The 12,578-nt window shown below is 52.0% G+C and overlaps 1 protein-coding gene across 1 annotated transcript in view; it reads right to left on the reverse strand.

Annotated features, from left to right (window-relative positions):
- Positions 1-12,578, reverse strand: part of pde2a (phosphodiesterase 2A) — a 429,910-nt gene that overhangs the window by 14,314 nt on the left and 403,018 nt on the right. The window contains exons 25-26 of the mRNA XM_085999752.1: positions 9,570-9,644; positions 8,201-8,300 (exon numbers count right to left, since the gene is read on the reverse strand). Of these exons, the coding sequence (XP_085855878.1) occupies positions 8,201-8,300; positions 9,570-9,644 (175 nt within the window). The remainder of the gene's footprint in view (positions 1-8,200; positions 8,301-9,569; positions 9,645-12,578) is intronic.

The raw sequence follows: 12,578 nt of genomic DNA on the forward strand, positions 1-12,578 counted from the left end.
AGAGCTGGGCTTGTTTCTCCAGCCACGACGATCCAGCAACAGGCTGGCAACAGGTACAGCGCAGACCCTTCCCGGACAGCGGCGGCTGGAACCGACCGACGGCACAGAAAAGACCGAGCAGCGTCGACGGGGTAAGAGAGAGGGTAACGCGCACAGGGCGCAGCCGGGGGTTGAAGACCGAGCGGCGTCGACGGAAAACAAAAAGAGAGAGGGTAAAGCACAGCCGGGGTTCAGGATCGAGCGGCGGCAACAAGAGAGGCGCACAGGAAAACGCGCCGAGCGCAGCCAGGGCTCAAGGGCTGAGCAGCGTCCGCGGGGGAAGAAAGGAAGCATGGGAGACGCCATTTGAGCCGCGGAGAAGAAGGGAGAGCGCGGGAGATGCCATTTTTGAAGCCGCAGCGGAGAAGAAGGGCGAGCGCGGGAAGAAAGGGAAGCGCGGGAGATGCCATTTTGAGCCAGCGGAGAAGAAGGGAGAGCGCGGGAGACGCCATTTTAGCCAGTCTAACCACACCCAGGGATGCCGAAGAGTGGCAGTGTCACAGCGTTCGACAATGAAGTCAAAGATTGGGCGACATATGTGGAATGCATTGAGGTGTACTGCAGGGCGAATGAAGTGCCAGATGCCAGGAAAGCACTGGTTTTGTTGAATTCCATGGGTGCAAAAATGTATGGCTTACTGCGAAACCTAATAACCCCAGAGAAGCCAGTGGATAAGGATTTCGGAAACATAGTGGAAATCCTACAGGACCACTTAAACCCCGCACCGCTGCTGATAGCAGAAAGATTTAAGTTTCACAAAAGGAACCAGCATAAAGACGAAAGTAATGCTGAGTATTTAACAGAACTGCGCAAGCTATCGAGACACTGCCAGTTTGGAATGGGACTAGCAGATACGTTAAGGGACAAGTTTGTGTGTGGGCTTCAAAGTAAAGGAACCCAGAAACGGCTTCTATCAGAAAAGGATCTTACGCTGGACAAGGCTTTCAGCATGGCAGTATCACACGAAGCAGCCGCACGGGGCGCTGCAGAGATACAACAGAGACCGCAAGAATATGGCACCAATGAAATGTCATATGGAGCAGGGAAGTGTTATCACTGCGGCAGAACAACACACGACCAGAAGGATTGTTGGTTCAAGGACCAAGTGTGCAGAGAGTGTGGAAAAGCAGGACACATAGCAAGAGTCTGCAGGTCGGGGAAGAAAACCAGCAGCAAGAAATCTCCACAAGAGAAGTACAAAAAGGTACATAAGGTGACGGAGAGTAGTTCAGATGAACAGAAAAGTGATACAGACTCCGGAAGCAAGGAGCTGGGTTGTCTGAAACTACATAATGTAATCAAAATGGAGGATCACCAGACTATCTGGGTGATGCTCAAGATAGACGGAGTCCAAGTGAAAATGGAATTGGACACAGGATCAGCCCTAACAGTCATAAACCAAAGGGACTACAAGCGGCTATTCTCACATATACCCTTGAGAGCTACAGAGATTGTCTTGAAGACATACACGGGGCAAAAAGTCTACCACAAAGGAAAAATAAGGGTGAACGTGATATACAACGGCCAGGAAATACCAAAAATGGACCTATATGTATTGCCAGATGGAGGACCACCACTACTAGGACGTGAATGGATCCGGAAGATACAATTAGATTGGCATTCCATACAGGCACTGACGGTAGAGGCCAAAAAGGATGACGACGTCACACCTGGACGACTGTCAAAAATGCTAACTGACGCACAAGAAGTGTTCCAGGAGGGACTCGGAACACTAAAAGGCATAACAGCGACAATTAAAATAGAGGAAAATGCAAGCCCAAAGTTTTTTAAGGCCAGACCGATGCCTTATGCGATCCGCCCAGCCGTCGAAGCAGAGCTGGAAGGTTAGGAACGTTCAGGAGTACTGTCCAAAGTGGACTGGAGCGTTGAGTAATACGCCTGGGGAACCAAAGAAGGTTCGCATCTGTGGGGTCTTTAAGGTGACAGTGAACCCAGTCCTTCACACGGTACAATATCCGCTTCCGCGGCTTGAAGATATTTTTGCCTCGCTATCTGGAGGGAAACGCTTCACTAAGATTGATCTGGCCCAGGCGTACCTGCAAATGGAGGTAGAAGAAGCCTCGAAACAATACCTCATGATCAACACTCACAAAGGTCTCTACCAATACAACCGGCTGGTGTTCGGGGTAGCATCGGCTCCGGCTATTTGACAAAGGGCAATGGATCAAGTCCTGCAAGGGATTCCAGGGACCCAGTGTTATTTGGATGGCATCCTGGTCACGGGCAAAAATGACCAGCCAACCTGGAGCAGGTGCTCACTAGATTGAAGGAATATGGGCTACGAGCTAATCGCCACAAATGCGAGTTTTTCCAGAAGCAGATCTCGTATTGTGGCCACGTTATTGATGAAGAGGGGTTACATAAGTCCCCTGAGAAGATTGAGGCAGTAGTCAAGGCTCCAGCACCGGAAAATGTGTCACAACTGAGGTCGTTCCTCGGGCTGGTGAACTACTACCATAAGTTCTTACTAAATTTGTCCACAGTATTACACCCACTGAACACCCTACTGCAGACAGGGGTACCATGGAAGTGGAATGACGAATGTAAACGAGCTTTCCAGAAGTGCAAAGAATTGATCACATCAAAAGAGGTGTTGGCCCATTTCAACCCAGCACTACCCATTCGGTTGGCGTGTGATGCATCACCCTATGGTATTGGAGCGGTGCTGTCGCACAAATTCCCAGACGGGTTGGAGAGGCCAGTAGCCTTTGCGTCTCGGTCACTAACCTCAGCCGAGCGCAACTATGCCCAGATTGACAGGGAGGCCCTCAGCCTAGTATGGGGAGTAAAAAAGTTCAACCACTATCTGCACGGGCAGAAGTTCACCTTGCTGACTGACCACCAACCACTTGTCTCCATCTTTAATCCAAAGAAGAGCGTTCCGGTGATGACTGCGCAACGGCTACAAAGATGGTCCCTTTTTCTAGGGGCGAACCAATATGAAATAGAGTATAAGGGCACGAAACAGCATGGAAACGCTGATGGGCTATCACGCCTGCCACTGCCTACTGCGGAGGAAGCACCAGCAGTGGACCCTGTCGAAATATTTTATTCGTCAATAATTGAACGCTTGCCAGTAACTAACGTGGATATAGAGAAGGAGACCTGAAATGATCCAACACTGTCTCGGGTATATGATTTGACGGTGAAGGGATGGCCAACACATGGTGACTCACTGTTGCCAGCATTCTCATCCAGAAGAGAACAGCTGTCAGTATGCCAGGGGACAGTGATGTGTGGATCCCGAGTGGTAATTCCACCCAAGTTAAGGGAGAGAGTGCTCAATGAGCTTCACGAAGGCCATCTGGGAGGGGTGAAAATGAAAAGCCTTGCTAGGGCTTGTGTGTGGTGGCCGGGAATCGATCAACAAATCAAGGACCTAACAAAGAGCTGCTCAGGATGCCAGAAGGTCCAAAATGCACCACCACATGCCCCTCTACACCCATGGGAGTGGCCCTCCTCTCCATGGCAACGGGTGCATATTGATTTTGCTGGTCCATTCATGGACTCAATGTTCTTAATAGCAGTGGATGCGCACTCGAAATGGCCTGAGGTGATCAAAATGTCCTCCACCACTACGGAGAAAACGATTGCAGTCCTACGGACCATATTTGCCAGGAACGGCTTGCCAGGGCAGATTTGCTCTGATAACGGACCACAGTTTGTGTCCGAAGAGTTTCGGAAATTTATGAGAAGGAATGGGGTAAGGCATTACACATCCGCCCCATATCATCCAGCCACAAATGGATTGGCTGAGAGGTTCGTACAAACCTTTAAAAAGGCAGTAAGGGCCATGTGCGATGACGACATTCCACTGCAGCATAAGGTGGACAATTTCCTGTTAGCCTACAGAAATGCGACACATGCAGTTACCAACCAGACCCTGGCCATGATGTTCTTTAACCGAAGGTTGAGATTTCGTCTGGATTTGCTCAGACCAAATGTGCGAAGAAATGTTGAGAATAAGCAATTCCAGCACATCAATGAGAAGCCGACAAGGAGCTTCAATGTAGGACAACCAGTCTTGGCCCGCGACTACCGAACAGAGAAATGGCAACCCGGAACGATATGCACACGGCAGGGGCCACTAATGTACACAGTGGATGTCGGGGAGAACATTGTGAGACACCATGTCGACCAGATCCTAGCGTCACAGGAACGAGTCAACCTCATGTCTAGCGTACCTGGTGATGAACCCGACATACCGGTAGCATCTACCCCAGAAACAGTAGCATCGGAAACTGATGAACTAACCGACGACAGGGGGCCAGAATCGCCTCCGCACCAAGAACAAGACACTCAGGAAAGGCGCTATCCAGAAAGGATCAGGAAGCCGCCCCAAAGACTGAATCTATAAATGGACTATTTCAGTTACTGTGCATGTTAAAAGTGTTAACTGTTATTTGAATGTTATGGTACTGTTAATCTAAAAGGGGAGGAATTGTAGTGTATGTACCTTTAAGAGAGAACTACTTTTACAGCTCCTGTATACTGTAGTACCGGCAGTGACCACACCTGTATATAAGCCCTGAGCAGGCATCTGTACTGTTAGTTTTTAGACTACCCTCATCCAGTAAACACCTGTTGATTGTTGATCTGCAGTCTCCGTCTATTTATTGAAACACCATACCTTAAGATTCACGGATTTAATAGAAACAACCTCCCAGCATCTACCCTGTCAATCCCCCTCAGAATCTTATCTGTTTACTACCCTCATCAACCCTCTCCGTTACTTCATCAAAGAAATCAATCAAGTTCGTCAAGCACAATTTGCCTTTAACAAATCCGTGCTGGCTTCAATTATTTAATGATATTTTTCCAAGTGCCAATTAATTTTGTCCTGGGTTATTGTCTCTAAAAGTCCGCCCCCCCCCCCCCCCCCCACACCCCACCAGCCTCAGGCTGACTGGCCTGTAATTGCCGGATTTATCCCCCTCTCCACTTTTTCAACAGGGGTGTAACATTTGCAACCCTCCAGTCCTCCGGCACCACCGCCATATCTAAGGAGAATCGGAAGACTGTGGCCAGAGCCTCCACAATTTCCATCCATACTTCCCTCAGCAGCCTTGAATGCCTCCCATCCGGACCAGGTGACTATTTTACTTTCAGTGCTGCCTTTAAGTACCTTCTCTGTATCTACTTCTATCCTATGCAATTTCTCGACTACCCCCTGCTTCACTGTGATATTGGTAACATCCTCTTCTTTAGCGAAGACAGATACAAAGTGCTCATTTACTACCTCAGCCATGACCTCTGCCTCCACAAGAAGAGTTAAATCCGTGAATCTTAAGGTATGGTGTTCTTCAATAAATAGACGGAGACTGCAGATCAACAATCAACAGGTGTTTACTGGATGAGGGTATTCTAAAAACTAACAGTACAGATCCCTACTCAGGGTTTATATACAGGTGTGGTCACTGCCGGTACTACAGTATACAGGAGCTGTAAAAGTAGTTCCCTCTTAAAGGTACATACACTACAAGAAGACTTCCTTTTTTGGTCCACTAATCAGACCCACATTCCTTTGACTATCCTGTTACATATATAGATGGGGCCTCGGTTTCTCATCTGCAAGACGGCACCTCTGACAGTGCGGCACTCACTCAGTACTGCATTGGGAGTGTCAGCCTAGATTGCATGCTCAAGTTTTTGGAGTGGGACTTGAACCCACAATCTTCTGACTCCGAGGTGAAGGTGCTGCCCACTGAGTCACGGCTGACACTTGATACAGAAAGCTCAGGTGAGACCCCATCTCTTCCCCAAAAAACTGCTGCGGCTGGAGGGCAATTGAAATTTTTAAAACTTAAATTGATAGGCCATCCTGTACCTGCCCTGGGAGTGTTTGATGGGACAGTGTAGAGGGAGCCGACACTGAAACACACACACGGGCCGTACAGGAGCTGACACTGAGACACACACACGGGCCGTACAGGAGTTGACACTGAGACACACACGGGCCGTACAGGAGCTGACACTGAGACACACACGGGCCGTACAGGAGTTGACACTGAGACACACACGGGCCGTACAGGAGCTGACACTGAGACACACACGGGCCGTACAGGAGCCTACACTGAGACACACACGGGCCGTACAGGAGCTGACGCTGAGACATACACGGGCCGTACAGGAGCCTACACTGAGACATACACGGGCCGTACAGGAGCCTACACTGAGACACACACGGGCCGTACAGGAGCTGACACTGGACACACACTCGGGCCGTACAGGAGCTGACACTGAGACACACACACGGGCCGTACAGGAGCTGACACTGAGACACACACACGGGCCGTACAGGAGCTGACACTGAGACACACACACGGGCTGTACAGGAGCTGACACTGAGACACACACACGGGCTGTACAGGAGCTGACACTGAGACACACACGGGCCGTACAGGAGCTGACACCGATACACACACGGGCCGTACAGGAGCTGACACTGAGACACACACATGGGCCATACAGGAGCTGACACCGATACACACATGGGCCATACAGGAGCTGACACTGAGACACACACGGGCTGTACAGGAGCCGACACTGAGACACACACAGGCCGTACAGGAGCTGACACTGAGACACACACACGGGCCATACAGGAGCTGACACTGAGACACACACGGGCCGTACAGGAGCTGACACTGAGACACACACACAGGCCGTACAGGAGCTGACACTGAGACACACACGGGCCGTACAGGAGCTGACACTAAGACACACACACGGGCCGTACAGGAGCTGACACTGAGACACACACGGGCCGTACAGGAGCTGACACTGAGACACACACGGGCCGTACAGGAGCCGACACTGAGACACACACGGGCCGTACAGGAGCTGACACTGAGACACACACTGGCCGTACAGGAGCCTACACTGAGACACACACGGGCCGTATAGGAGCTGACACTGAGACACACACGGGCCGTGCAGGAGCTGACACTGAGACACACTCGGACTGTACAGGAGCTGACACTGAGACACACACGGGCCGTACAGGAGCTGACACTGAGACACACACTTGGGCCGTACAGGAGCTGACACTGAGACACACACGGGCCGTACAGGAGCTGACACTGAGACACACACGGGCCGTACAGGAGCTGACACTGAGACACAATTGGGCCGTACAGGAGCTGACACTGGACACACACTCGGGCCGTACAGGAGCTGACACTGAGACACACACACGGGCCGTACAGGAGCTGATACTGAGACACACACACGGGCTGTACAGGAGCTGACACTGAGACACACACGAGCCGTACAGGAGCTGACACCGATACACACGGGCCGTACAGGAGCTGACACTGAGACACACAGGGGCTGTACAGGAGCCAACACTGAGACACACACGGGCCGTACAGGAGCTGACACCGATACACACATGGGCCGTACAGGAGCTGACACTGAGACACACACACGGGCCGTACAGGAGCTGACACCATAACACACATGGGCCGTACAGGAGCTGACACTGAGACACACACACGGGCCGTACAGGAGCCGACACTGAGACACACACGGGCTGTACAGGAGCCGACACCGAGCGGGCCGTACAGGAGCTGACACTGAGACACACACGGGCCGTACAGGAGCTGACACTGAGACACACACGGGCCGTACAGGAGCTGACACTGAGACACACACTGGCCGTACAGGAACCTACACTGAGACACACACGGGCCGTATAGGAGATGACACTGAGACACACTCGGACTGTACAGGAGCTGACACTGAGACACACACGGGCCGTATAGGAGCTGACACTGAGACACACACGGGCCGTGCAGGAGCTGACACTGAGACACACTCGGACTGTACAGGAGCTGACACTGAGACACACACGGGCCGTACAGGAGCTGACACTGAGACACACACTCGGGCCGTACAGGAGCTGACACTGAGACACACACGGGCCATACAGGAGCTGACACTGAGACAAACACGGGCCGTACAGGAGCTGACACTGAGACACACACACGGGCCGTACAGGAGCTGATGGGGGTGAAGATCAGATGATACTGAAAGTATTAATGTAGTGACAGACTGGGCAGGAGTCTGAACAGTTCACACCCTGTCGCCCTGTACGACTCTGTCTTTGAGAGATTTCTGTTTGCAGCAAGCCTGGTACCTTTAACCATTGCCTCGAGTTCTGGAACGATCCGTAGGTGGTGAGCCATATCCGTGGCGAGGATAATGTCACGTATCATGTCCAGCATTCTCTGGTAATCCTGCATGGAGCAACAAACGAACTGTGAATTTCCCATCGGAGTGGACACTGGGCTACGATGGACACTGGGCTACGATGGACACTGGGCTAGGAGGGACACGGGGCTACGATGGACACGGGGCTACGATGGACACTGGGCTACGATGGACACGGGGCTACGATGGACACGGGGCTACGATGGACACGGGGCTACGAGGGACACGGGGCTACGAGGGACACTGGGCTACGAGGGACACTGGGCTACGATGGACACTGGGCTACGATGGACACGGGTCTACGATGGACACTGGGCTACGAGGGACAGTGGGCTACGAGGGACACTGGGCTACGATGGACACTGGGCTACGAGGGACACTGAGCTACGATGGACACTGGGCTACGATAGACATGGGGCTACGATGGTCACTGGGCTCCGATGGACACTGGACTACGATGGACACGGGCTTACGAGGGACACTGGGCTACGATGGATACTGGGCTACAATGGACACAGGGCTACGATGGACACTGGGCTATGAGGGACATGGGGCTACGATAGACATTGGGCTACGATGGACACTGGGCTACGAGAGACACTGGGCTACGAGAGACACTGGGCTACGATGGACACTGGGCTACGATGGACACTGGGCTACGAGGGACACGGGGCTACGAGGGACACGGGGCTACGATGGACACGGGGCTACGATGGACACTGGGCTACAATGGACACTGGGCTACGAGGGACACTGGGCTACGATGGACATTGGGCTACGATGGACATTGGGCTATGATGGACACTGGGCTACGAGGGACACTGGGCTACGATGGACACGGGGCTACGATGGACACGGGGCTACGATGGACATGGGGCTATGATGGACACTGGGCTACGAGAGACACTGGGCTACGATGGACACGGGGCTACGATGGACACTGGGCTCCAATGGACACTGGGCTATGAGGTACACTCGGTCATTGCTTGCCTTGGCCAGTGTGAGGCAATGTTTCACCATCCACAAACACAGGCCTGAGTGGCACTAAGAGAGAGAGAGAGCTCTCACATTATACAGCTTAGCTACAATGGAAGAACGGTGAGCACACGGGAGTGGGGGTGGAAGGGAAAAATCGGGCTCTGGGCGGCCGCGCAGAACGGGCTCGTACCAAATCGGGCGTGGTTGTAAAATCCCAATTTCCCCGCCCCAGCTATCGCCTAGCGAGCCTTACAGTGCCCATTCCACTGCCCCCCCCCCCAACCTCACTCTCCCTGCCTCACCCTGCTCACACTCACCTTCCGAGAGAACTTCTCAAAGATGTTACATCCTTCTGAGTTCAAGATGGCGATGGCTTGTGCGAAGTGGTGCCTCTGAGAGGGGGAGACAAGAAAGAACCCGTAAGCGATTCGGTTTCATCCTCATGTTCAGATCCTCACATGGCCTCATCCCTCCTCCAACAATTATGTAACCTCGCATTTATTAATTTTAAAAAAATATTCATTCTCGGGATGTGGGCATCGTTGGCAAGGCCAGCATTTATTGCACATCCCTAATTGCCCTTGAGAAGGTGGTGGTGAGCCGCCTTCTTGACCCATTGCAGTCCGTGTGGTGAAGGTACTCCCACAGTGCTGTCAGGGAGGGAGTTCCAGGATTTGGACCCAGCGACGATGAAGGAACGGCCGATATATTTCCAAGTCAGGATGGTGTGTGACTTGGAGGGGAACTTGGAGGTGGTGGTGTTCCCATGCGCCTGCTGCCCTTGTCCTTCTAGGTGGAAGAGGTCGCAGGTTTGGGAGGTGTTGCTTAAGAAGCCTTGGCGAGTTGCTGCAGTGCATCTTGTAGATGGTACACACTGCAGCCACGGTGCGCCGGTGGTGGAGGGAGTGAATGTTTAAGGTGGTGGATGGGGTGCCAATCAAGCGGGCTGCTTTGTCCAGGATGGTGTCGAGTTTCTTGAATACATAGATACATAGAAGATAGGAGCAGGAGTAGGCCATTCGGCCCCTCGAGCCTGCTCCACCATTTAATGAGATCATGGCTGATCATCCAAATTCAGTACCCTGTCCCTGCTTTCTCCCCATGTCCCTTGATCCCTTTAGCCTTAAGAAATATATCCAACTCCTTCTTGAATATATTTAATGAATTGGCCTCAACAGCCTTTTGTGGTGGAGAATTCCACAGGTTCACCACTCTCTGGGTGAAGAAATTCCTCCTCATCTCTGTCCTAAATGGCTTACCCCTTATCCTTAGACTGTGACCCCTGGTTCTGGACTCCCCCGCCATCGGGAACATCCTTCCTGCATCTAGTCTGTCTAGTCCTGTTAGAATTTTATAAGTTTCAATGAGATCCCCTCTCATTCTTCTAAACTCCAGCGAATATAAGCCCAATCGACCCAATCTCTCCTCATACGTCATTCCTGCCATCCCAGGTATCAGTCTGGTGAATCTTCGCTGCACTCCCTCCATGGCAAGAACATCCTTCCTCAGATAAGGCGACCAAAACTGCACACAATACTCAAGGTGTGGTCTCACCAAGGCCCTGTACAACTGCAGCAAGACATCCTTGTTCCTGTACTCGAACCCTCTCGCTATAAAGGCCAACATACCATTTGCCTTCTTAACCGCCTGCTGCACCTGCATGCTTACCTTCAGCGACTGGTTGATGGAGCTGCACTCATCCAGGCAAGTGGAGAGTATTCATTGTGCTCATTGAGTTGAGGACCATCCATGCCTAGTTGTTTTCAGGAGACCAAAATCAATTTTACCCCCATTAAGTTCAGTTGTACAACCTTCTATGATGAACGTCTCTGCCTCAGCTCATCTGCTGCTGAAACCCTCATCCATGCCTTTGTTACCTCCAGACTTGACTATTCCAACGCACTCCTGGCCGGCCTCCCAGCTTTCATGCTACATAAACTTGAGCTTATCCAAAACTCAGCTGCCCGTGTCCTAACTCGCAACAAGTCCCGCTCACCCATCACCCCCTGTGCTCACTGCCCCGTGTCCTAACTCGCACCAAGTCCCGCTCACCCATCACCCCCTGTGCTCGCTGACCTACATTGGCTCCCGGTTAAGCAACGCCTCGATTTTAAAATTCTCATCCTTGTTTTCAAATCCCTCCATGGCCCCTCGCCCCCTCCCTATCTCTGTTATCTCCTCCAGCCCTACAACCCTCCGAGATCTCTGCGCTCCTCCAATTCTGACCTCTTGAGCATCCCCGATTTTAATCGCTCCACCATTGGCGGCCGTGCCTTCAGCTGCCTGGGCCCTGAGCTCTGGAATTCCCTCCCTAAACCTCTCCGCCTCTCTCTCCTCCTTTAAGACGCTCCTTAAAACCTACCTCTTTGACCAAGCTTTTGACCAACCTGTCCTACTATCTCCTTCTGTGGCTCGGTGTCAAATTTTGTTTGATAATCGTTCCTGTGAAGCGCCTTGGGACATTTTACTGTGTTAGAGGCGCTAAATAAATACAAGTTGTTGTTGAATGGTACGTGATTAATACCTTATCTGTTAAATATATTATGCTAACTATTTTTTCTTTTTTTTGTCCTCAGCTTCAACCCTGTGTTTGTGTTTTGTGACCTCATCGGACACGAAGGATTTATCTTCCAGAACTTCCTCTGTGCTTCTCCTGAAGTTTGTTGAGGTACAGGTTCCAAGGGTCCTTCCTGTCCTCTGGCACATCACTCATTCTTGATGTGTTTTTTTTTAATTCATTCACACGATGTGGGCGTCGCTGGCATGGCAGGCATTTATTACCCATCCCTAGTTGCCCTCGAGAAGGTGGTGGTGAACCGCCTTCTTGAACGGCTGCAGTCCGTGTGGTGAAGGTGCTCCCACAGTGCTGTTAGGGAGGGAGTTCCAGGATTCTGACCCAGCGACAATGAAGGAACAGCAAAGGTGTGAGACCAGACTGGGCTACGAGAAGCACTGGGCTACAGGAGACACTGGGCTACAGGTGACACTGGGATACAGGCGATACTGGGCTACAGGTGACATTGAGCTACAGGTGACACTGGGCTACAGAAGGCACTGGGCTATAGGCGACACTGGGCTACAAGCGACACTGGGCTATAGGCGACACTGGGCTACAAGCGACACTGGGCTACAGGCGATACTGGGCTACAAGAGGCACTGGGCTACAGGCGACACTGGGCTACAGGAGACACTGGGCTACAGGAGACACTGGGCTACAGGAGACACTGGGCTACAGGCGACACTGGGCTACAGGCGACACTGAGCTACAGGCGACACGGGGCTACAGGAGACACTGGGCTACAGGCGATACTGGGCTACAGTCGATA

This window comes from Somniosus microcephalus, chromosome 10 (assembly GCF_052327205.1).
Source record: "Somniosus microcephalus isolate GS21.2 chromosome 10, FLI_Smic_1.0, whole genome shotgun sequence".
Classification (NCBI taxonomy): domain Eukaryota; kingdom Metazoa; phylum Chordata; class Chondrichthyes; order Squaliformes; family Somniosidae; genus Somniosus; species Somniosus microcephalus.